This window comes from Dama dama, chromosome 13 (genome assembly GCF_033118175.1).
Source record: "Dama dama isolate Ldn47 chromosome 13, ASM3311817v1, whole genome shotgun sequence".
NCBI classification, from domain to species: domain Eukaryota; kingdom Metazoa; phylum Chordata; class Mammalia; order Artiodactyla; family Cervidae; genus Dama; species Dama dama.
The window spans coordinates 15,189,266-15,214,050 of record NC_083693.1 but is presented as its reverse complement, the minus strand read 5'-3'; the positions used below and the strand labels follow the sequence as shown (position 1 = coordinate 15,214,050).

Genomic DNA, 24,785 nt, shown 5'->3' with positions numbered 1-24,785 from the left:
GGTATTCAGTTAAAAAGTAACAGTAAAACAAGATATACAATGAGAAGTCAAGCTTTCTACTCCAGATCTGTTTCCCAGGGCAACTGCTATTAGTATTTTCTTATATGCTGTTACATATTTTACAAAATTTTGTTACATATTGTTACAAAAGCATATATAAATATATTAAGTGTGTGCATTACTCCTTCCCTGACTTCTTTCCTTAAACAAATGAGACTCTGATATGTTTTTTATTGTAGGCGTTTCATTTCTGTAAACATGAATATGGCCCATTCTTTCCAGAAGTATACATGTAACTTAGCACATATACTATGAGTATGTATATTTTGACATTTAACCAGATATTTCTGGTCTTTTGCTTTTATAAGCAGAAGATACATTCTTTCACATAGAAGAAGCCGCCCCAATGAATACCCCCAACTCTGTTACCAAACTTTTTGACCTCTGCATTTCTCTTTGGTTAATATTAGCATCTCATTGTTATAATGATTAAGCCATCCTCTATTTAGTTCCACTGATTTTTCTATTTCTACCTGAATGAGTACTGATCTGTTTTATTAACACAGCCTTAAAATATATTTTAGGCTTTCCTGGTGGCTTAGATGGTAAAGAAACTGTTTGCAACAGACCCTGGATCTGTCCCTGGGTTGGGAAGACACCCTGGAGGAGGAAATGGCAAACCACGCCAGCATTCTTGCCTGGAGAATCCCATGGAGAGATGAGCCTGGCGGGCTACATACAGCCCATGGGGTTGCAAAGAGTCAGATAGGACTGAGTGACTAACACTAAACTATATTTTAATGTCTGGTAGGTTCAGTCTCCTTATATTTATCTATAAAAGGATCATTTAAAAATGTTTTAAGGATGACATTTCAGACTGCCTTACGGACAGACTCACCAGCAGAATACAGTTACACTCTCAGTATACAAACTCCTCACAGGCAGACCTTGGAGATACTCTGGACTCAGTTCCAAATTATCACAGTAAAGCAAGTATCACTGTAAGGGGAATCACACTGACTTTTTGGCTTCATCAGTGCATATAAACTAGTTACATTTATACTATATTGTAGTCTAGTAAGTGTGCAATGGCATTATGCCTACATACTGTAATCAAGAAATATTTATTGCTAAAAAAATACTAACCATCATCTGAGCCTTCAGCAATGCTGAAGATGTTAAAGCCACTGCTTTATCAACCAAGCTTATAAAATATTTCTAAATCTTTTGTTGTCATTTCAGCAATCTTAAGAGAATCTTCACTGGGAGCAGATTTTATCTTAAGAAACCACTTTTTTTGCTCATCCATAAGCAGCAACTCCCCATCTGTTAGAAGTTTTATATTTGTAACAAATATAATAATGAGAAGGTGTGAAATATTGCAATTACAATAATGTCACAAAGTGAACAAATATTTTTGGGAAAATGGCACCAAAAGACTTGGATGACACAGGGTTGCCACAAACCTTGAACCTATAAAAAATGCAGTATCTGCAAAATACAAAGTGAAGCACAGTAAAATGAGGCATGCTTGTAATGACATGAAAACTTGAATTTACTGCCTCCTCTCTAAAAGACAGAATTATTCATACCACAACAATTTTAAACAGGAAAGAATTTCTTTTTAAAGTATCTTTAAAAAAATCTTAAGAATATACTTGTGTTCTCATAGATCACACACACACACACACACACACACACACATGAAGCTAATCACTTCTCTTTAAAAAAACCACTAAGATTTAAGTTTTTTACATATCACATTACATGTAAACACCTCAAACGGAAATAATAAAGGTACTGGCTTATACAGTGTCCCTCCCAAAAATTCACGCCTACCCAGACCTGTGAACGCAACCTTATTTGCAGATAGGGTCCCTGCTGATATAATTAAGCTAAGATGAGCTCATACTGGGTCTCTCCTGGTGGCTCAGCGATAAAGGCTCCACCTAGTAATGCAGGAGGCTAAGTTTTGACCCCTGGGTTGGGAAGATCCCCTGGAGGAGGAAATGGCAACCCACCCCAGGATTCTTGCCTGGAGAATCCCCACGGACAGAGGAGCCTGGGAGGCTACAGTCCATGGGGTCTCAAAGAATGGGATATGACTTAGTGACTAAACAACAGACAACAACAACAAGAGGTCATACTGGATGAGACTGGGCCCTAATCCAGTGACTGGTATACTTAAAAAGAGGGAAACTGGATACAGATAGACACACAGGGATAGAGAAGGAAATGGCAACCCACTCCAGTGTTCTTGCCTGGAGAATCCCAGGGACAGGGGAGCCTGGTGGGCTGCCATCTATGGGGTCCCACAGAGTCGGACACAACTGAAGCGACTTAGCAGCAGCAGCAGCAACAGACACAGAGGGAAAACATCATATGATAACAGAGAAGGAGATTGAAGTTATGTAGCTACAAGTCAAGGAATACCCAGGATTCACAGCAATGGCCAGAAAACACAAAGAGGCAGGGAAAGATTCTCCCCTAGAGCCTCAAGAGAAAGTGCAGTCCTGCAGACACCTTGATTTTGAACTTCTAGCCTCCAGAATTGAGAAAGAATAAATCTCTGTTCTTTTAAGCCACCAAGTTTGTGAGAATTTGTTACAGTATCAATAAGAAATTAATACAATAACTATCCCAAATTTGAGCAAGTTTGAACTACCATAGATTTCAAATGTTGTGCAACTGTTATCAAGTGACTTGTTATTTGATGTATCCTTTTCAGTCACTAGGCTGCTCCCAAAAGGCAAAAGAAAAGCATGGTTTAGAAAACTCTTTTGAGGTTTATTAATTATTTTTAATACTGTTATCTCATTAAGGCACAATTATATTAAGGAAAAACAGTTCCTGGAAATAAAATGTCATTGTTATACAAAGGGGTCATACTTTTATTATATATCGTCTCAATATGTTTTAACAACTTTAAAAGTGCTGTTGGATTATATGGGAACAGATTTTTCTTCTGCAAACGGTAAATGGCACCTTGTAGCTCTTCAAAGCACTTTACTGTTCTGTAAGATATTCCCACTTCAGAAGCAGTGTTATCTGGGGCTACGTCACAATAAACAGAGAATGGGGTATTAGATTCTTTAGTAACCAGAGGCCTTGACTGAGACTCTGGGCTAAGTTCTTTTTTATCCCCACTTGCTCCAAATGTGTCCTGAGTTTTCTTCATTGCTTCTTGGTGTGAAGATGTTAGTCTACTGTTTACTAAACACAGGCTTGTGGATCCTTCTTCAGAATCATCAGAGCTGTCATAATCTACCAGACTTTGAGAAGCTCCTGGGGTAGAAAGACAATTAGCCTGGGGCTTGGTATAGGCCTTTTCCAACGTTACACCATGGTTCAGTGGTTCAGAAGAAGCAGCAGAGGCCCAGGAGACCCAAGAATGAGCATTTGTGTGACTACCAAGAACAGCCAAAGGACTAGCTTCTGTTGGGTTGCTGTTTCTATTTTGGACAAGTGAGGAGATACAACAACAAATATGTATGTTATCTTTAGATTCAGTTACATCAAAATAGTTGCAAATGGTGAAAAAATTATCCCAGTCTTTTTGCAATAATTTTAAGTATCTAACAAAATATTCAAGAAAACAGGTTTCTGATGAAATCAAAAAATCAAGAAGAACAGTAGAATCAAATCCTATATTTTTTAATAAAAATAAAAAAATACAGTGTGGATTATAGCCATTTTCATGTGTGTGATGGTTCCACATTTCTTTTTCTTGGGTCAAGCTTTCAGTAGCTTCACATTCTCTGAAAATAACAGACACCTCAGATTAATGACTCTATAAATTTAAGTTTTGACAGATATAATTCACATACCATAAATTCTGCCAGATTATTTTTTAATCTATGCATTATTTTAAAAAGAAAAAAATTCAAAACAATCTCTTTCTCTACAAATTCTATACAAACCTGATCCAATAAAATAAATAACATCCTTTGACTTTGGTAGTTCTAGTTTTTATCTGTCCAACAAATGTCCTCTGTCTTCCTGTCTACTGACATCAGAGTCTCTTATTCCTGCTGCTGCTGTTATTCCTACAGGTAACTAATTCCACATGGTAAGGTGGGAATTAACCTCCTTCCTTGCCTTCCACACTCGTCTCAACAGGGATGGGCATGTGTTCCAGGCTAACTAATCAGAGTACCCATGGTCCTAGACACCATGATTCCAACATGAATCTGTGACCCATACAGGTTAATCAGACCTCCTCTGGAATTTCTGCCAGCACTATTAAAGATCTTATCTGTAAGGTTGCTGTAAGTCTGGCACTGCTGGTGACCCTGCCTGAGAATGAACTCAAAGCTATGAGACAGAAACAAAGAGAAATAATCAGTGACATGATTTGAGTCATGCACAGTTACACCTGATGCCAACTTGACTCCTTGGAATTCCCAGGAAGTAAATTCCTTTTTTGGCTTAGACTAGTTTATATTGATTTCTATCATTTACAACCAATCTTAACCAATTCAGTTACATTAAAAAAAATACATATGACATGAGCACAGGCCTCTGTGATCACATGAAATTCAAGAAAATTAGAAATTCACATGCAAAATAAATTTAGTTCAGAAGCTTCCTCTTTCCTGAGTCGTAAGAAGTCAGCTTTGAATATGACTATATATTCTTCAAGGCATATGTATTCAGACTGAATTTGTATTTGACCGTTTCTGAGCCTAATTCAAATCACATGCATGCATTCTGTGTTCTTGATTAGAACCTTTTGAAAATTGGCCCCAAACACTTACAGTCTGAAAGCAGTCATTGCCAGAAGTGTCATAATACAAGTAAGAACTGGCAGCACAACACTACGCCGACAACCATTAGTAAGAAATCCCTTTCTTTGAAGCCAAGAAAGAAATGGAAATAAAGCAAATACTTTACAGTTTTAATAAAGCAGAAGCAGAAATACTGTAAAAGGTCATCAGTTATTAACTTCATAACCAATTACAGATATTTGCCATAAGATATAAACCAAGTATAGCTCTTTCAATAAACAGAAACAGGATCAGTATAAAATGTCATCAGTAATATAACTTCATAATCAATTTCAGATATCTGCCTCAATATGATATCAGTACCAATTCAACTGTATATTAAAATGGAAATTTACAAATTCCTTTGATTACTTACAAGTTTGAATTCAGCTTTACAAAGGCAAAAATCACCTTACAGAAGTTCAATACAGACAAAGTTAGCCTTAAGGGTGAAAAGAGTTTCAAATGTCAATTAAATTATGACAATGGAGGTAAAGCAAAGATGGAGACTCAGCCAGAATCCATATTGTCTAATCTCAGTTTAGTTCTAATCCCTAGATCTGCTTAGTCATCCAAGTTTTCATAATGAGAACTCAAATGTAATCTATTTGCATGTAGGGCAGTCTAAAAGGAATTGGAACTTACAAGGAAACCACAAGATTGTTAGGGATTTTTTTCCCCTAATGATGGAAAGTAAATTGTATGTCCAATACATGTTTTTAAAAAATGTTTTCTGCTTTCCTGGCCATGTTAGTTAGTATAATTACTTTAAAATATACAAACCTGGTCAACTTCAGATAGATGCCCAGCAATGCTTTGGCAGCCTCCAGCATGTCATCGTCTTGTTCTATGAAGACCCTAGACAACCACTCACAGAGATTGTGTGATTGCAGAGAGGGCTGAAGGTGAGGCTTTAAGAAGATCAGTAACTCAGACATGAACCTCTGTAAATCAACTTCAAAAAATGAAAAATTTAAAGAGAAAACAACAGTTTATGAATGCATTTATAACAACTTACCTATTCACATACATTTATAACATCTAGAGTACTTTAAAATGCATTATCATAATTCACACATTCAAAAGTTTGAGTTAGGGATTATCTCTACTCTGTACATTAGGAAACTGAGCTTCAGAGGAAAAAAAAAAGACCCACTCGGTAGGATATAGTTAAAATGCACAGCCAGATCATCTATATCCCAGTGCCATATAGCTAGTATCTCTGATAAATAAAAGTTACACGAATTCTTGCTAAAAACATATAAATGAATAAATAGTACACAACAGAATCTGCTTCACTGGATGACACAGTGTTTGTACTAGAGGCAACAATACAACCAAACAAAAATAATTTGCCTTCAAAATACCAGCAGAAAAAGTTTTTGTTTGTTTAAAGTTTTTTAAAGCATTACAAGAAAGTACTGCTGTTAAGCACAAAAGTCAAAAAGGTTTTGAGGTATTAACTGCAATTTAAAACTCTTGACTTATGTAACGAACGCCATCTAGTGTTGTAAATGAAACTGCACAGGATTACACCCTATATTAGTTTAATTCAACTCCCAAAACTCTGTATTAGTAGATATACCAATTTTGTGAAGGAAAATATGAATAATATACTACATATAGCTGAACATGAATTGACTAACATTGCTTACTTTGAAGAGACTCAACAATTTTTTTCTTTTAACTACAGTTATTAACTACGCTATGCAAATTCAGTTTAGCACACAAAACTGAAACTTTTTAAAAGACAATTCTAGCTTTTTATCTTTATTGGAAGAAAATTTAATAAATTATAACTAGAATAAGATACAACTTAAGTTAGTGAAATTACAATCCTGAGCTTTGATAATTATGAATAATTTTACTTCAGTAAATAATTATCCATTACTTTACATACAAAAGGCATTCAGAAAGTTACCTTTCATTTCATTTGCTGAAGCACAATTTTGAAACTTGATTTCTAAGGATCTTATGATAAGTAAACTCATTGCTCTGAGAATCACATGATCTGGACCAGGGGCATGCTCATATCCAGGTAGGACTTCACCACCTCCAAAGCAGGAAGGTTTTCCACGGACAGACAATGTCCTCAACAAGCCCAAATCCACAGCTTGCAGAACAGCGCTGGCCAAAGCCAGCAGGTCCACATGCAAAGGATTATCTGGTGGCACGAAGGCAGGGACAGATCCCCGACAAAGGTCTTCACCCGCCTTGCACAGAAGGCACTTTTTGATGACGATGATCAACTTCCTTTTGACAAAAGCCTGAACAGGCCAGGTAATAACATCAAACACACAAGAAGCTTTCAAAAATAAAATCCTCTGGCAAGTGAAATGTAACTTCAGGTGGATTCTGGAGGCTATAAGAAGTTCAAGCAATTCCAAGAAACATATTAAACTGTTTATTAGTTTAGAAGCATCTTGGTGGTTTTCAAAATGCTGAGAAAATAAGGAATTGTAAAAGACTTCAAAAAGAGTGTCAAAAGGAGTCAGGAACTGTTTTAGAATTTCTGCAATTATAAAAATAGTAATTATAAGCAACAGGAAAAACAAAGTTTTCTTAAAACACAATTTTACAATTCAATTTTTAAAATTATCATCACTTCGTAAGATGAAAAAATGGATTGGATTATTTACCTCTAACACAAACAAATGAAGATAACCATGCCAACAGCTAATATTCATGGTTAATATCCATTTTACAAATATCAGTAACATCAGACTATGCAAAGGACATATAAAAATGAAAAGCTTTAATTTCAATTTTTAATAATAGTGAAAAGAAAGTGAAGTCACTCGATCTTGTCCAACTCTTTGCGACCCCATGGACTGTAGCTTACCAGGTTCCTCTGTCCATGGGATTTTCCAGGTGAGAATACTGGAGTGGGTTGCCATTTCTTTCTCCAGGAGATCTTCCTGACCCAGGGATTGAACCCAGGTCTCCCACATTGTAGGCAGACGCTTTACTGTCTGAGTCACCAGGGAAGCCCAGTAATAGTGAAGTTTTACATTTTTCTTTTTAAAAAGGTATCCTCAATCAAAGACTATGGGGCATGGTTTTTTAGTTTTTCATACTTCAAAACAATCAGAGGTTGTAAAATAAGTTTTACTCATAAAAATATAATGCTCCCTTGGAACAAGACAATGACAACTGTTTATGGGGGAACACAGTTCATACCTGTTTTTTGTGAAGATGTATCTTTAAAGATTTCTTTAATTACAAAGGTAAGTATCCAGAGGCAGTATACTACTTTATTACTTTCAGAATATTCAGAAATATTTTTTTGGCAAAAAGAAATCCAGAAATTACTCAGTGTTATCTATAAGTGAGAAAAAAACTTTTAAGTAGTAAGTTGTAATACAACATTTTCTTTGCCATTACAAATTACCTATTTTACACAATTCTATACAACACTGTTTACTTCATTCCAAAAAAAAAAGTATATTTGTTAAAATAAGGACATAAATATCCCAGTATTCCTTAAGTTAAAAAAATTTAATATGCCATAGAAATAAAAAACCAAGAAGGAACATGAAATATTAGCAGTGGTTATTATCTCTGGTGTCTGGAATGATATGAAATTTTTATTTTGGTCTTTATACATTTTCCCTTTTTCCAAATTTTCTATTGTACATACCACCTTTTTGAATTCAGGAAAGAATGTTGTTTTAAGAAAGGAACAAGCAATTACAGCTAAAAGAAGTCAGTAAATGTTTATATATATTAACTAATTCAGAGATAAGAGAAAAATTTGATTAATTTGTTCATATTTTTTCATTATGCTGAGGCCCACTCTTAGAATTTATATTAAACCTATGAAAATGGTCTTAGTCTCAAGCAGGGGCTCCTAAGCTTTGTTTTTGGAAGGGAGCAAGGAGGCCCACCTACTACTTTGAGAATCTGAACAGTTATGGACTCTGTGACCTGCAGTCTATCTTTTGAGTTGAGAATCTTATCTGTAATGATTTATAACATTTTTAAGACTCTAATCCTTGAAATAAGTCACCAACATATTATTCTATTCTTACACTTTTGTGGATTTACACATTATGGAAGCCAATATTTTAATGATTAAAAACTGAATGCCAGAGATCAATTTTAAAGAAAATATAAAAGGAATAGTAACATAATTTGATTACTTATCTTACCTTTTCCTTCAGTTGGAAATACAGAATTAGTGCAAGGCACTTTGCTGCCATGTGAGATAACAATTTTTCTGAGTTCTGGAACATACAGGTCTACAGGAAAACAAATACATGTACCTACTGATGATGAATGTTTTAAAACTTTTGTTTAAAAAATCTAGATCTTAAAAAAAAAAAACACAAAAAGCAAATGGGCTTACTAATTGAGATTCGATGTCAGATGATTTTAAAAGAATTTTAATTATATCTCTGTATTTCTCCTTTGCATGGAATTCAGTTTCCACAGACAATATTCTGGTTATCATCACTCTGATCACTGTTAACTGAAGGAGCGTTATTTCTCGGGTATTGCTCATCTGAGAATGTCTCTGCAAACACACAGGTGCTACGGACAAGGTAGGCAAGCTGACAGAGGATGGCTCTTGTTTGTCCTGAACATCACGGGCATTTGAGCAGTCTGGGGAGGTGCTTGCAGAACAATCTTGATCTGAAAATGCTGGGTAGAGATAAAAGACGTAATCATGGCTGTCATTTTCAAGTGTGGCTCCAAGAAGTACCTTCTTGTATAATTGTTCTAAAACTTCAAAGAAAGTTTTCATTTTGATGGCCAAAGTCTTTCTTATAAGAAGGTCAACAACTCCAAATTGTAAATGTTAATCTTGGAAATGCGATGACTCTCTAAGATGTTTCTTCAGTGAAACCTAAAATAGGAAAAGTAATTTTAAAAGTGCAAGTGTTATACACATTACAAAGGAAAGGCACCTGTTTCTTTTTTAAATTTATTTTTAATTGGAGGATAATTGCTTTACAAAGTTGTGTTGGATTCTGCTGTACAATAATGTGAATCAATCTTAAGTGAACAAATATCCCCTCCCTCTTGAACCTCCTACCCCAGCCACCCCTCTAGGCCATGTTACATAGCAACTTCCTACTGGCTATCTATTTTACATATGTTAATGTAGGTGTTACAGTGCCACTCTCTCAATTCGTCTCACCCTCTTCTAATGGAAAAGCATCTCTTTCTATTTATTTAGTCTCTCAAGTTAAAGGTAATACTGTGTAACTTTTTAATATGGAAAATTGGTAATAACATTACTTTTAATGTATAAAAACAAAATGTATGTTTTTCATGTAGATTTAAGACCATAAAATTATTTTTAGTTTTATCATAGCAAAAACTTCAGCTTTCTTCTAACATTCTTCAATGGGCTGTTAGGGTTTCTCAATATTGGCATGATTAACAGTAGGAACTGGGTAATTCTGCTTTGGTAATTCTGCTGGGCAATTCTGCTTTTGCTGTCTTATGCATTGTAGGAAGTTTAGCAGCATTTCTGGCCTCTACTGATTAGATGTCAGTAGCAGGCCCCGGGGATTGGGGGTGGGGCAAAATTGTCTAGGTTGAGAACCACTTGGCCCATAACACAAATTCATTAACTTTCACCTTCCATTTACAGATGAAAACCTAACATTAGAATGCTATGTGGTCAAATTATTATGGTTATTGCTGATTAACTCCCAACTTAAAATTATTTAATATAAAGAAACCTTGGTAATCATTTATAACATTGTTGTTATTCAGTCTCTAAGTCATGTCTGACTCTTTGGGACCCCAGGACTGCAGTATGCCAGCTTCCCTGTCCTTCACCATCTCCCAGAGCTTGCTTAAACGCATGTCCATTCAATCAATGATGCCATCCAACCATCTCATGCTGTCACCCACTTCTCCTCCTGCCCTCAATCTTTCCCAGCATCACAGTCTTTTCCAATGAGTCAGCTCTTCTCATCAGGTGGCCAAAATACTGGAGCTTCAGCATCAGTCCTTCCTATGACTATTCAGGGTTGATTTCCTTTAGGATTAAATGGTTTGATCGCCTTGCTGTCCAAGGGGCTCTCAATATTAATTTTCATAACATTAAATTAAAAAAATTTAAATGCCATCCCAAGAAAAAGACAGGATATTAAGCAAAAGCAATCCAAACATGAGCAAACTAATTTGTATTTGTAGTTGGTTATAAATTTATATATCCTGGATGTCCCAGGCTCCTTTGACCTGATGGAGATCAGAAAGAAAGGAAAAAATCAGACATGGCTTTTAAGGAGAAAAATGGGTAAACAACTGACAGATGAATATTAGAGGAAGCATGTAGTTACTATAGAGCAGGGATGGCTAGAAAAAACTAAAGACCGTGGTGTGACCAAGAGAGATTACTGAATAGCCTTTCAATGGAATAACGGGGCCTCTGGGAATTACCTGATCCGATGTGGCTTGGTCTTTTCACCGCCTTTGAGCTGTTTTGTTGTTGTTGCTTAGTCGCTCAGTCATGTCAGACTCTTCTGTGGCCCCGTGGACTGCAGCCCGCCAGGCTCCTCTGTCCATGGGGTCTCCCAGGCAAGAGTACTGGAGTGGGTTGCCGTTTCCTTCTCCAGGGGCTCTTGCCAACCCTGGGATCCAATCTGTGTCTCCTGCATTGGCAGGCAGATTCTTTACACTATTTTACACCTTCATAAATTGTAGGTAACTAATAGCAATGCAGATAATTCTTGTTTATGGACATGCCCATAATTGTCTGGTGAAAGGGCAACCCTCCCTGTAGTGGGAAAATCCAGTTTTACTTCCATCAGTAAACTCATTTCAATATTGCTTCTCTATATATTCACAGTTCATCAGCTTTTAAAATGGTTGTGACATTTGGCTAGTTCTTTAATTAGTTAAATAAATTCGTTCCACATTGATTTAACATGGGTCATGATGCTGTCCTTTAAAAATGCATCCTTTAACAAAATCCATGGAATTCTCTCCTTTAGCCTGGCCCACTGACAAACGCCCATCTTTCACCCCTTCCCGCCCCACTGGAAGCGGTCTCGGAGGGAGCGCTCTCACCTTCACTGGGTCCCACTTTGACTAGGGGCCGCTGGCCTGCCCCTGGTCTTCCGCCCTCCCTCTGCAGTGGGTTCTTCCTCTCGCTTCGTTTAGAAAGACTTCCAACTCCTGGTCACCCCTATAAGGCAAAGCTGCCCTGTTCCAGTCCTTTAGTGCAGAAATATTAAGAGTCCTATAGATTTTAAAGTTATAAATGAAACTTCTGCAGTGCGTATCTCACACAATTTATAAACATAACTATGGTAACAGCAGTAACCCTGTTCCGTCCGGCAACGTTAAAACTGACCTGAGCCTTGCGCTCCCAGAAAGCAGTCATGGTTAAGAAGCACTACGCCTTCCGTGTTCCAAGGAAGGGCTGACCACTGGTGATAGGACCCACCTCCACCCTTCCTTACTGACTTCCTAGTTTTATAAACTCCACATTTTCTCCTTCTTTGAGAGGCTCCCCATTAATAAACATTCTCCCTATTGCATCAGCTTGAATAAAATCATCTCATTAATTGTCTGGTATATTTTGTCTGTCACACAGCAGAAATTAGTTTTCACATTCTCCTTCAAAGATGAATTCCATTGTGCTTATTTTTAGTTCAGTTACAACATTTCTTCCCAACAAAACTATTGAGATTTTTATATATAAAATATTCTATGATAATATTTCTATACATCCTAAGTTCTTAAATGCTACCACAAAGGAGAATAAAACTGCTATTTCAACTATTTTCAACCTGTAAGAGCCATTGCAAATGGTTCAATCATTTCAACACACAAAACTAAAATGTGAATGCCAATAAATAGGTAAACAAGCAAACACTTCAAGGGGTTAGGGGTGGAGAGGAGAACTGGCTGTTTTCTATCATGGTGGGATCTAGGATCTTGCTAAGAGTGGTTATGAGAAATAAGATTGAAAAACTATAAACTTGAAGATACACAGAGTCAAAATATGCTTTACAGACAGAAGAAATCACAACAGCATAAACTAGGGGTCACAAACGGCAGGCAGATAATGAATGAATGAAGATAATAGGTGCTAGGCCGTTTCTACTCTATCATAAACTTTTCCTAATTTCAGTGTCTTTTAAGATACTAATACTGGCCAAACAAAATTGCACTGAAACAAATGTCTATGGTAGCCCACTGAGAATTGAGAACTGCAGCTGTTTTCAAGCAATTATACCACTAAGGGCAAGTTCAAATCCTGAGAAAACAAGCTAGGGGATTAACCAGCCACACTATTTTCCTGGAATGGTTGCTACAAGATGGGGACATCTCAAGCTACATTACCATACTGGTCTGGAGAAAGGCACACCCCTCAAACACCAGGTTCTTAAGAGATTCCAACAAAGCAAAGTGTCTGGGAAAAGACGCTTAGAGTGCTGACAGGCTGTGGATCCAGTTATCCTGGATAAATGAGAGAGATCTGCCTAGCCTGGAAAGGACACAAATGTTAGGAGGGACCTAATTAGGACAAGTGAATGAGTGGTGCTCTTTGGAGTTTTTTTCAGAAAACACCTCCTGGCAGAGGAGTGTGAACTCCCACATTAGGGGGCTAAGGGTGTGCCCATTATAAGTACAAAATTTGCTTAAACTCTCTCTTGTAATGTTTAAGGGCTGTAAACTATTTGAATTTTGCAGTCAAACCTTAATAGTACCACACTAGTCTTAATATAAAAAAGATAGTCCCCACCATTTTCAAATAAAAAAGATGGTCCCACCCATCCTCACACAAAATCAATGATTTAGGGATAATGGTTGCTAAAGTTTATTGAGTGCCCACTAAGTATCAGAAACTGTTTCAAGTGAGTGATAGCTTCACAACAGCTGTTAGAGGTGGATACTTAAGTACTACACCCATTTTACAATAAGGAAACTAAGGCACAAAGAGCTCAAATTATGGAGCCAGTTAAGTGGTAGAATCAGTATTTGAACTCAGAAAGTCTAATACCAGAGCCAGTAGCCCTTCTCAAATTTCCTCTGATGCTCCAAAAGCCTCAGGATAATGGTTGAATAGAAGCTCTCTAATAAACTTCCTAAGTAAAAGGAGTAACTCCCACAGCCTAATCTTTAATGGTTTCTATATGTACTCCTGTAATACTGTAAAAGGGAATACTGATCCCCAGAACCACTTCTACATGTTGCACTTCCCAGTGTAAACTACAATTAATTTTTTCAAAAAATGGCAACCAAAGGTTGAAACATTAATCAGGACTCCCATTTGATTGACTTCTACATTAAATTACTTTTAGTAGCTACATCAAACCCTGGGTGAAAAGCCTATCTACTGATCATACTTTGACATCAGCTCATGAACAGTTTAAAGGCAGTACAAATATGTGACTAAGACAGTGATTTAACTTCATTTAAAATAATTTCAACAATTCACAACAATTAACTCAAGATGGATCATGGGCTTAATACTTAAAATTAACCTTTTAGAAAAAAAAGAAAATCTTTGGGATCCAAAGCTAGGCAAAGAGCTCTTAGACTTGGCTCCCAAAGTAAAAAATGATAAATTGGACCTCAACAAAATTAAAAACTTTTGCTCTGTGGAAGACCCTACTTAAAGTGAAAAAGATAAGCAGAGACTGAGAGAAAATATTTGCTAACCACATATCCAACAATGCACTAGGATCTAGAACACATAAAGAACTCTCAAAACTCAACATTACACTAAAAGATGTTCCACCACAGTAGCCATTAGGGAAATGTAAATTAAAACCACAGTAAATACCACTATCACAATGTCTAAAATAAATTAGCGACACCAAATTTTGGCCAGCGAACAGGGAAAGTAGACTGTTCTACATTGTATTAGGAATGTAGAATGGTACAGTCACTGGAAGACAGTTTGGCAGTTTCTTAAAAAACTAAACATACTTTTAGAATACATCATTCCAGCAATTGTGCTCCTTGGTGTTCATCCAGAGGAGCTGAAAACTTATGCCCAGACAAAACCCTACACATGCGTAATCACCAAATGTTGAAAGCAATCAAGGTATCCCTAACTAGGTAAATGAATATCTGTAACTGTGGTATATCCACTCAAAGGAATACTATTCATGGTAAAAAGAGTTATCAAGCCATGAAAAAACATGGAGGAAACTTAAAAAGCATATGACTATGTGAGAGAAACCGATCTGAAAAGGCTACATGGGTGTATGATTCCAATTACACGTGTGTGCTTAGTCGCTCAGTCGTGTTCAACTCTGCGACCAATGGACTGTAGTCACCAGGCTCCTCTGTCCATGGGATTCTCCAGACAAGAATACGGGAGTGGGTTGCCACGCCCTCCTCCAGGGGATCTTCCCAACTGAGGGATCGAAACCAGGTCTTCTGCCTCGCAGGCAGATTCTTTACCAGGTGCGCCACCAGGGAAGCTCCAATCACATGACACCCTGGAAAAGGCAAGACTATGCAGACAGTGAAAAGATCAGTTGCCAGAAGTTGAGGGACGAGGGAAGGAATGAATACGTGGGGCACAGGACTTTAAGGGCAGTGAAACTACTCTGATTGACACTATAATGATGGGTACATGTGACCATGCATTTGTCTAAACCCACAGGAGGCACAACACTGAACAGAAACCCTAATGCAAACTATGGATTTGGGTGATTATGACACATCAATGTAGGTTTATCAACTGTAACATAGGTACCACTCTGGTATCCCATCTGGGGATGCTGATAATGAGGGAGACTATATATGTGTACAGGCAGAAGATATACGGGAAATCCCTGTACCTTTCTCCCAACCTTGCTGTGAACCTAAAACTGTTCTAAAAAATATACAGTCTTTAAAACAAAACAAAAACGAAGTATGCAACTACCATATGATCCAGTAATTACACACTTGGGCACTTATTCCAGCAAAATAAAGACATATATTCACACAAATACCTGTATGTGAAAGTTCAGGGTAGGTTTATTCACAGCATAAAACCAGAGACAATCCAGATGCCTTTCAATGGATGAACAGTTAACTATGAATGATGTATAGTTAACTATGAATGGATGAATAAATAACTGTGGTATATCCATACTACTCAGTTATAAGAAGGAAAGAACTATAGACACATGCAATGATTTGGATGACCCTTAAGGGGATCATGCTGAGAGGAAAAAGCCCATGTCAAAAGGCCGCATACTGTACGGTTCAATCTTGAAATGCCTAAAACTAGAGTGCTGGAGAGATCAGTGGTTGCCAGAGGTCAGGGAGGGTCGTTTCTACTTGGTGAGCAGGGTTATAAAGGCCCTATGATGACAGAGCTGATGGGGAACATGCTAACCTACATATATGACAAACCTGCACTGACTAAATATACACACAGAAATGAATACAGGTAAACGGAGAGCCCGAGCAGCAGCGCACTGATTTTATCAGTGTCAATCCTGGTTGTGGTACGGTACTAGTTTTGCAAGACACCACCATTGGAGGGTACACAGGATCTCTCTTCATTATTTCTTACAACTTCAAGTGAGTTTACAATGAGCTCAGATTGAAGCTAAATTTAAAAAAAATAACTTGTCTATAGACATCAGCCTTCTGATCCTTAGCAACAATATGCATAGGACTTCATTAATATAAACATAAACATATTAGGGCTTCCCTGGTGGCTCAAATAGTAAAGAATCCACCTGCAACGCAGGAGACCTGGTTTTGATCCCTGGGAAGATCCCTAGGAGAAGGGAATGGATACTCACTCCAGTATTCTTGTCTGGAGAATTCCATGGACAGAGGAGGCTGATGGGTTATAGTCCATGGGTCTCAAAGAGTCAAACAAGACTGAGCAACTAACACTTTGGGTCTTTCAGGTGGCACTAGTGGTGAAGAACCTGCCTGGCAATGCAAGAGACAACCCAATGGTCTGATCACTCACCTAGAGCCAGACATCCTGGAGTCCGAAGTCAAGTGGGCTTAGGAAGCAAAACTATGAACAAAAACAGTGGAGGTGATGGAATTCCAGCTGAGCTATTTCAAATCCTAAAAGATGATGCTGTGAAAGTGCTGCACTCAATATGCCAGCAAATTTGGAAAACTCAGCAGTGGCCACAGGACTGGAAAAGGTCAGTTTTTATTCCAATCCCAAAGAAAGGCAATGCCAAAGAATGTTCAAACTACTGCACAACTGCATTCATTTCACATGCTAGTAAGGTAATGCTCAGAATTCTCCAAGCTAGGCTTCAACAGTATGTGAATGGAGAACTTCCAGATGTTCAAGCTGGATTTAGAAAAGGCAGAGGAACCAGAGGTCAAATTGCCAACATCCACTGAATCATAGAAAAAGGAACAGAATTCCAGAAAAACATCTACTAATGCTTCACTGACTATGCTAAAGCCTTTGACTGTGTGGATCACAACAAACTGTGGAAAATTCTTCAAGAGATGGGAATACCAGACCACCTTATCTGCCTCCTGAGAAATCTGTGTACAGGTCAAGAAGCAACAGTTAGAAATGAACATGGAACAATAGATTGGTTCAAACTTGGGAAGAGTACATCAAGGCTGTATATTGTCACCCTGCTTATTTAACTTATACGCAGAATACATCATGAGAAATGCTAGGCTGGATGAAGCATAAGCTGGAATCAGATTGCTGGGAGAAATATCAATAACCTCAGATATGCAGATGACACCACCCTTACAGCAGAAAGCAAAGAAGAACTAAAGAGCCTTTTGATGAAACTGAAAGAGGAGAGTGAAAAAGCTGGCTTAAAATTCAACATTCAAAAAACTAAGATCATGGCATCCAATTGCATCAATTCATGGGAAATAGATGGGGAAACAATGAAAATGGTGAGGCTTTATTTTCTTGGGCTCCAAAATCACTGCAGATGGTGACTGCAGCCATGAAATTAAAAGATGCTTGCTCCTTGGAAGAAAAGCTATGACAAACTTGGACACAGTATTAAAAAGCAGAGACATTATTTTGCTAACAAAGGTCTATACAATCAAAGTTATGGTTTTTCCAGTAGTCATAAATGGACATAAGAGTTGGACCATAAAGAAGGCTGAGCTTTGAAGAATTGATGCTTTTGAACTGTGGTGTTGGAGAACATTCTTGAGAGTCCCTTGGACTGAAAGGAGATCAAAACAGTCAATCCTAAAGGAAATCAATCCTGAATATTCATTGGAAGGACTGATGTTGAAGCTGAAGCTCCAGTACTGTGGCCATCTGATACGAAGAGCTGACTCATTAGAAAAGACCCTGATGCTGATGCTAAGAAAGATCAAAGGTGGGAGGAGATGGGGACAACAGAGAACCAGACGGTTGGATGGCATCACTGACCCAATGGATGTGAGTATGAGCAAGCCCTGGGAGCTGACGATGGGACAGGGAAGCCTGGCATGCCGCAGTCCATGGGTTCCCAAAGAGTCGGGTATGACCGAGACTGAACAACAGTGCGAGAGATGCAAGAGACACGGGTTTGATCCCAGAGTCAGATAGGACTCAAGCAACTTAGCACGCATGCATGTAAACATATTAGAACTCCAATCTTAAATCTGGATTGAAAACTGAGGATGGTCGCTAAGAGTTGGACTCGACTGAGAGGCTTCACTTTCACTTTTCACTTTCATGCATTGGAGAAGGAAATGGCAACCCACTCCAGTGCTCTTGCCTGGAGAATCCCAGGGATGGGGGAGCCTGGCAGGCTGCCGTCTACGGGGTCGCACAGAGTCGGACACGACTGAAGTGACTTGGCAGCAGCAGCACCGTTAAGTGCAGTCTATTTACTATAAAACATTCTCCCACAACTTAATTTTAAAATTATCAAAAATGAAGCTGTTAGTAATTTACACCTTGTCTTGTAATAAAAAAAAGATGACCACTTCTTTTAGAAAGTTTTTATATATAACCTCTACATTAAATTCGGAATACAGGAAAAATAACGACTTTCATGATCAATATATAAAGTAAAAAAAAAACAAACTGCTTTTCTATGAGAAGCTAATAGTTTCCTAAGTGACTGGAATCTTTCAATATGGGGCAACAATATGCCTAATGCAACAATAGGTTCAAATCTGACCAAAGGCTGACAGTTACTTTCTCTCTCTCCATTTACAAGGATGCTGTGATTCTTAAGGTAGAAGCTGAGGCACTCTAAACAAAGGCTGCTTCTGAGATTCCAGTCCCTTCCCCCAACTAATACAGCATTTCCTTTGTCCAGAAAAATAAAATGAGTCTGGGTCTGGTTAGACTCTACTGGAAGCTGGGAGGGGGAGGAGACTGTGGGTGGCATCGTCAAGGTTTGGAAAGGCTGAAAAGGTGGTGAAGGCACTGACGGCCCAGAGCAGGAAAGGACAGAGGTTCCCATCATCCATGTCCACCGCCAGGGCCATCGCCCCTGGCCAACTCTGATTTCAAGAGCACCGCCCACCCCCAGAGACAGAGAGAGAGGGAAGGGCATGTTCCAACACCGTGTCCTGTGCGAGGCACCTTTCCTTCGCCCTACTGGTTCTACTCTTCCCCCTTCTCCACACCCATACATGCTGTAGGAGACCTGGGGTGGGGGTGGGTGGGGACAGGCTGTTCTTTCCAGGTTCAGGAACTGTTCCTGCTACCTACCTGCAGGCCGAGAGCACGTACTGACAGTTACCAGGCCCCAGGGAACACCGTTCCTTGCTCATTTCCTTAGAACAAGCTTTAGCAGCCTCAGAAGCACTTGCAAGGCACATAAGAGCAGACTGCATGCCCGACAGAGTTTCAGATACAGTAGTTCTGGGATGGGGCCCCCAAAGTTTTATTTCCAACAAGTTTCCAGGTTACTGCTAAAACGCTAAGAACACTTAGACCTTGTCTCATGTTTGTAAATTGACCTCCTATTAAATTCTTGTTGGCAGAACTCTGATACAGGTCAGGTAATATTTTTTTTTTTAGCATAAAGAAAAAGCCTGATAATTCACTTATTAAAGACTTAAAATATATGATTAAGGCAATACTTAAAAGTGTTTTTCTCCCAAAGTGCTATATTGGTAAGAGACTAGAATCTGGGGTCTACAGTCACACGTCTCCACCACATGAGGGTTACCACAGGGCAAGCTACCACCTAAGCCTCATTCTCCTTCCATGTTCAAGGACATGACGACATTGGAAGGGTTACGTTAAATGTGGCTGTCTGCACAGTAACCCCCAGGGCACATCTGTCAGTGTTTCCCGTGCCCCAGCCGGCCCTGTTAGACAAGACAACACAGGGTGGACGGACTCCAGAGCCTGTCCCCCGACTCCTTTCTGTTACATCCTTTGCACTTGTATTTATGGTGTAAAATGGCTAAAAGAGAATGGACATGATGGGAGAAAAAACAATGCTCCTCCCCCATTTTTAAGGGGGTGGCAAGTTAAGAAAGGCACAAATAGAAAGGCACAAAAGAAAGGCACTGTTTACCAGATTCTTTTTTTTTAAATCAAGGTATAATTGATATATAACATTATATTAGTTTTAGGTGTACAACATGACACTCTCATCTATATATTGCAAAATGACCACCATGATATATCCAGTTAACATCCATCACCAACATTTCAAAAAAGTTTTGTGTGTGGTGAGAATTTTTAAGATATGCTCTCTTAGCAACTTTCAAAGGCAACAGTACTGACTATTAACCAAGGTGTACATTAGCAGTCCACAACCATTTTGGCACCAGGGACTGGTTTCATGGAAGACAATTTTTCCACAGACTGAGGGCTGTGGGGGGATGGTTTCAGAAGGATTCAAGTTCATTTACTGTGCACTTCACTTATTATTACATGGTATGTAATGAAATAATTACACAACCCACCATAATGTCGAATCAGCGGGAGACCTGAGCTTGGTTTCTTGCGACTGACAGTCCCACCTGGGGGTGATGGGAGACAGTGACACCCAAAGTGTGCTGCTTATGTCCAGCCTACTCCATAATCTCGTCGTGGTTGCCGTCATTGCAGAAAACACCGCTTCACAAAGAGAGGATGCTGGAAACAGAAGCAGGCTTTTTAGTGCTTCTGTGGCAATTTCAGGATATTCTGCCTTGACTTTAATCCAGAACACATGGAGATCTGAAGTTGTCTCAAACATACTTTTAAGGCCACTGTAATTTGTGATCTCAAGCAGTCAGTTGATCCTCTACTTGCACAAAGTCGATTGACCTGGCTTATTCACAAATGGGTCACGGATCCATTCCTTCCCAGCTCAGAGGTCTTTTGTGGTTGGGAAGTAATGCTGACTCTTTTGAAAGCTGACACAGGTGATCATGCACCAGCTGGGAGAAAGAAGACCCTGACTTAGTTTCTTTCAAAATCTCTGCTAATGTTTGAAATATGTCAAAAACCCCAATGTTTTTTCACTCATCGACCCATAATTCCAGTTTGGCTTTGAATGCAGCCACTTTTTCTTGAACACACTGGTCCTTTTCCCTATAGTGACCAATTGAGTTCACTGAGCAGGTTGACTATGTCACACAAGTAAGCAAGGTTTGCAACCCATTCTGTGTCACTGAAATGTGCTGCCAGTGGTGACTGTTTTTCTAAAATAAATCTCTGGAGCAGCTCTCGTAACTCAAAAACTCTGGCCAGTCATCTAACTTTAGAAAACTATCTGTGTATAAGAGAAGACATATAAGCTCTGTGTCCATTTCCTCACATGGCTATGTGAACAGATGTGAGTTAAGGGCATGTACTTTAATGTGATTAACAATTTTAATCACATCCTACAAAACATGTTAAGCTCAGGTGGCATTTTTTGGCTAGCCAGCATTTCTCTATGGATGACACTGTGTGAAGACTCACAGTCAGAGGCGACCTCTTTGACCTGATTAGTGAAGCCAAACAGTCGTCCAGTCACGGCAGCCACGCCATCCGGGCACATACTGACACAAAATGACCAATTCAGTTTCCCCGATATGTAGTCATTTAATGACAGGAATAGTTCTGCAGCTGTGGTGTTGGCTGGCAACAAAAGTGCACATAACATTTTGTTCTGCACACCCTCCTGAAAATATTGCATGAAGACAAGCTTTGTTGCCTTGTTGTCAATGCTGGTAGACTTGTCAACATGGATTACATGCCATGGCGACTCGTTAATCCTCCCTAATACTTGTGCCTCAGTATCCTCTGCTGTTTCATCAGTTCATCTAGTTATGGTGTTAGTCAAAAGAGGAACATGTGCCACCTTTTGAAGTCAAAGTGAAAAGTGAAGTCGCTCAGTCGTATCTGACGATTTGCAACCCCGTGGACTGTAACCTACTAGGCTCCTCTGTCCATGGGATTCTCCAGGCAAGAATACTGGAGTGGGTTGCCATTTCCTTCTCCAGGGGATCTTCCCGACCCAGGGATCGAACCCAGGTCTCCCGCATTGGAGGCAGACGCTTTAATCTCTGAGCCACCAGGGAAGACTTTTTGAACTGAAGCCTCTCCTAAAAGTTCAGGACAATGTCCTTAAGCGGCGGGCAAGATCAGCTCTTCACCAACAGGAAAGGGATTCTTAGCTTTAGCGATGTTGTCAGCCACTAAGAATGATGCTCTCAGTGCAGACACATTTGATGAAGTGGTGGCCTTCAATAATTGCTTCTGTTGTTTGTATTCATGTCTTTTTTCTTTTGGAAAACTCCAATGACTTGTCTTTTAATGCAGAGTGCTTGGTCTCCAGGTGGCAAAGCATTTTCCAGTCTCATGGCTTCGTTGGAAAGCCAGTGTCTCCACATATGATACAAGGTGAGCTTGGAGAATATGAAGCACCTGATGCAATAATTTAAGTGGAACTCAGTGTTTCTTTTAAATGCAGCTTTCTTTTTGCTGACAGTCTTAGAGTTTTCTGCTGTCTCATCATTGAATCTTTCCCTCTTTTCAAATGAACTCTCCAGTGATGTTTGTTTTTCACTCACGTTGGCTAGGGTTAGCTTGTGGGCTTACCAAAACTGTGACTAAGACAAGTGTGTAGAGTAGGAAAGAGGGCACAGACAGAAGTGGTAAATAAAATAACGGGCAGGCCATGTGCAGACTAAAATAAGTATCAGATTCTGACTAAAATCCTGCCACCAGATACAGCTGTACAGTTGAAGTATATCAGCTCACTTACCACTAGAAAGCCTAACACCAGATGTACTTTCATTGTCACTTGCCACTCACTGCTGGGTTTTGATGAGTCTGCAAGCAGTTGACTTACTATGGCTCTGTGCAGTCAAACCTCTCTGCTACTGATAATCTGTATTTGCAGCCCCTCCCCAGTTGGAGGCATCACCGCCTCAGCTCCACCTCAGATTGTTAGGCGTAAGACTCTCATAAGCAGTGTGCAACCTAGATCCTTTGCACGCTCAATTCACAGTAGGGTTTGCTCTGTGAGCATCTAAAGCCACAGGTGATCTAACAGGAGGTGGAGATGAGTGGCAATGCGAGAAATGAGGAGTGGCTGCAAATACAGATGGAAGACAGAGGAAGCTTCCCTGCTCGCCTCTTGCAATGCAGCCTGGTTCCTAACAGACCATGGACTGATGACAGTAACGGCTCCTGGCCCAGGCGCTGGGGACCTCTGCTGTACATTACAGCTCCACATCTTATTTATTTTATAACTGACTGTAACTTCAGATCCCCTTCACTCATTTGCCCTCCACTTCCACCCACCCCTCCAATTTCTAACAAACACCAATCCGTTTTCTGCATCCATGAGCTTGGTGTTTTTATTTTCTTTATCCATTCATCCATCAACACACACTTAGTTTCTATAAACTGCACAGCAAAGGAATCAAGGAGTAAAATGCAAAGATAACCCACAAAATGGGAGAAAATATTTGAAAGCCACATATCTGATGAGAGGTTGATATCCAAAACATATAACGAATTCACATAAATTCTGTAGCAAAGAATCCTCCCAAGTCAAAAAACAAAAAGCTGATTAAAAAATGGGCAGAGGATCTGAACGGACATTTTTCCAAAGACATACAGATGGCCAACTGGTAATACTAAAAGATGCTCAACATCATTAGTCATCAGGGAAATGCAAGTCAAAACCACAATGAGATATTACCTCATACCTATTAGATCGGCTGTTTATCAAAAAGACAAGAAATAACAAGTCTCGGTGAGGATGTGGAGAAAATGGAACCCTTGTGCACTGCTGGTAGGAATATAAATGAGTGCAGTCTCTACAGAAACCAGTATGGAGGGCCTCAAAAAAACTAAAACTAGAACTATTACATGAAATAGCAGTTTCACTTCTGGCTATTTATCCAATGGAAATAAAAACACTAACTTGAAAAGATATATACTCCCCTATGTTCAATGCAACATTATTCACAATAGCCAAGATATGGAAGCAACCTGAGTGTCTATTAAACAGATGAATGGATAAAGAAAATGTGACTTATCTGTAGATACAGATATTATTGTTCAGTCATTAAAATAAAAAAAAAGACGAAATCTTGTCACTTGTGACAATGTGTATGGACCTTGAGGATAGTATGCTAAGTGAAATAAGTCAGATAAAGAGAAATACCATATGATCTCTTTGACATGTGGAATCTAAAAAAATAAAATAAATAAATAAATAAAGTTTCCCGGTGGTGCTAGTGGTAAAGAATCCTCCTGCCAATGCAGGAAATCAAGAAAAGTGGGTTGGATCCCTGAGCTGGGAATCCCCTGGAGTAGGAAATGGCAACCCACTCTAGTATTCTTGCCTGGAAAATTCCATAGACAGAGGGGCCAGGCAGGCTACAGTCCATAGGGTTGCAAAGAGTTGAAAAAGACTGAGCACACACACATATAAAAACAACAACAAATTCATAGATACAGGAAAGAGACTGGTGTTTGCCAGTAACAGGGGGTGGGGTGGTCAAAACAAGTGAAGGGGGTTAAAAATAGTCATGGGATGTAATGTACAGTACAGTGACTATAGTTAACAATACTGTATTGTACATCATTCCCATTGCTTAAAAGTTCTCATCACACACACACAAAACCTGTCTATGTGAGGATATGCATATTAACTAGACTTACTGTGATGATCATTTTACAGTATATACAAATAT

The 24,785-nt window shown here is 39.0% G+C and overlaps 1 protein-coding gene across 7 annotated transcripts in view; it reads right to left on the bottom strand.

The window, feature by feature from the left end:
* Positions 1 to 2,773: 2,773 nt before the first annotated feature.
* The window catches only part of LINS1 (lines homolog 1), a 29,256-nt gene continuing 7,244 nt past the window's right edge, over positions 2,774 to 24,785 (bottom strand). For 3 of the 7 annotated variants that reach the window (XM_061158575.1, XM_061158574.1, XM_061158576.1), the window contains 7 exons: positions 11,166 to 11,502; positions 9,115 to 9,615; positions 8,918 to 9,007; positions 7,947 to 8,088; positions 6,688 to 7,278; positions 5,550 to 5,721; positions 2,774 to 3,758 (listed from right to left, as the gene is read on the bottom strand). In XM_061158575.1, coding sequence (XP_061014558.1) covers positions 2,834 to 3,758; positions 5,550 to 5,721; positions 6,688 to 7,278; positions 7,947 to 8,088; positions 8,918 to 9,007; positions 9,115 to 9,513 — 2,319 coding nt within the window. In that variant the 5' untranslated portion in view covers positions 9,514 to 9,615; positions 11,166 to 11,502 and the 3' untranslated portion in view covers positions 2,774 to 2,833. Of the gene's footprint in view, positions 3,759 to 5,549; positions 5,722 to 6,687; positions 7,279 to 7,946; positions 8,089 to 8,917; positions 9,008 to 9,114; positions 9,616 to 11,165; positions 11,503 to 20,567; positions 22,082 to 24,785 lie in introns of those variants that run through there. The other 4 variants (XM_061158573.1, XM_061158577.1, XM_061158579.1 and 1 more) reach the window with 2 other exon arrangements.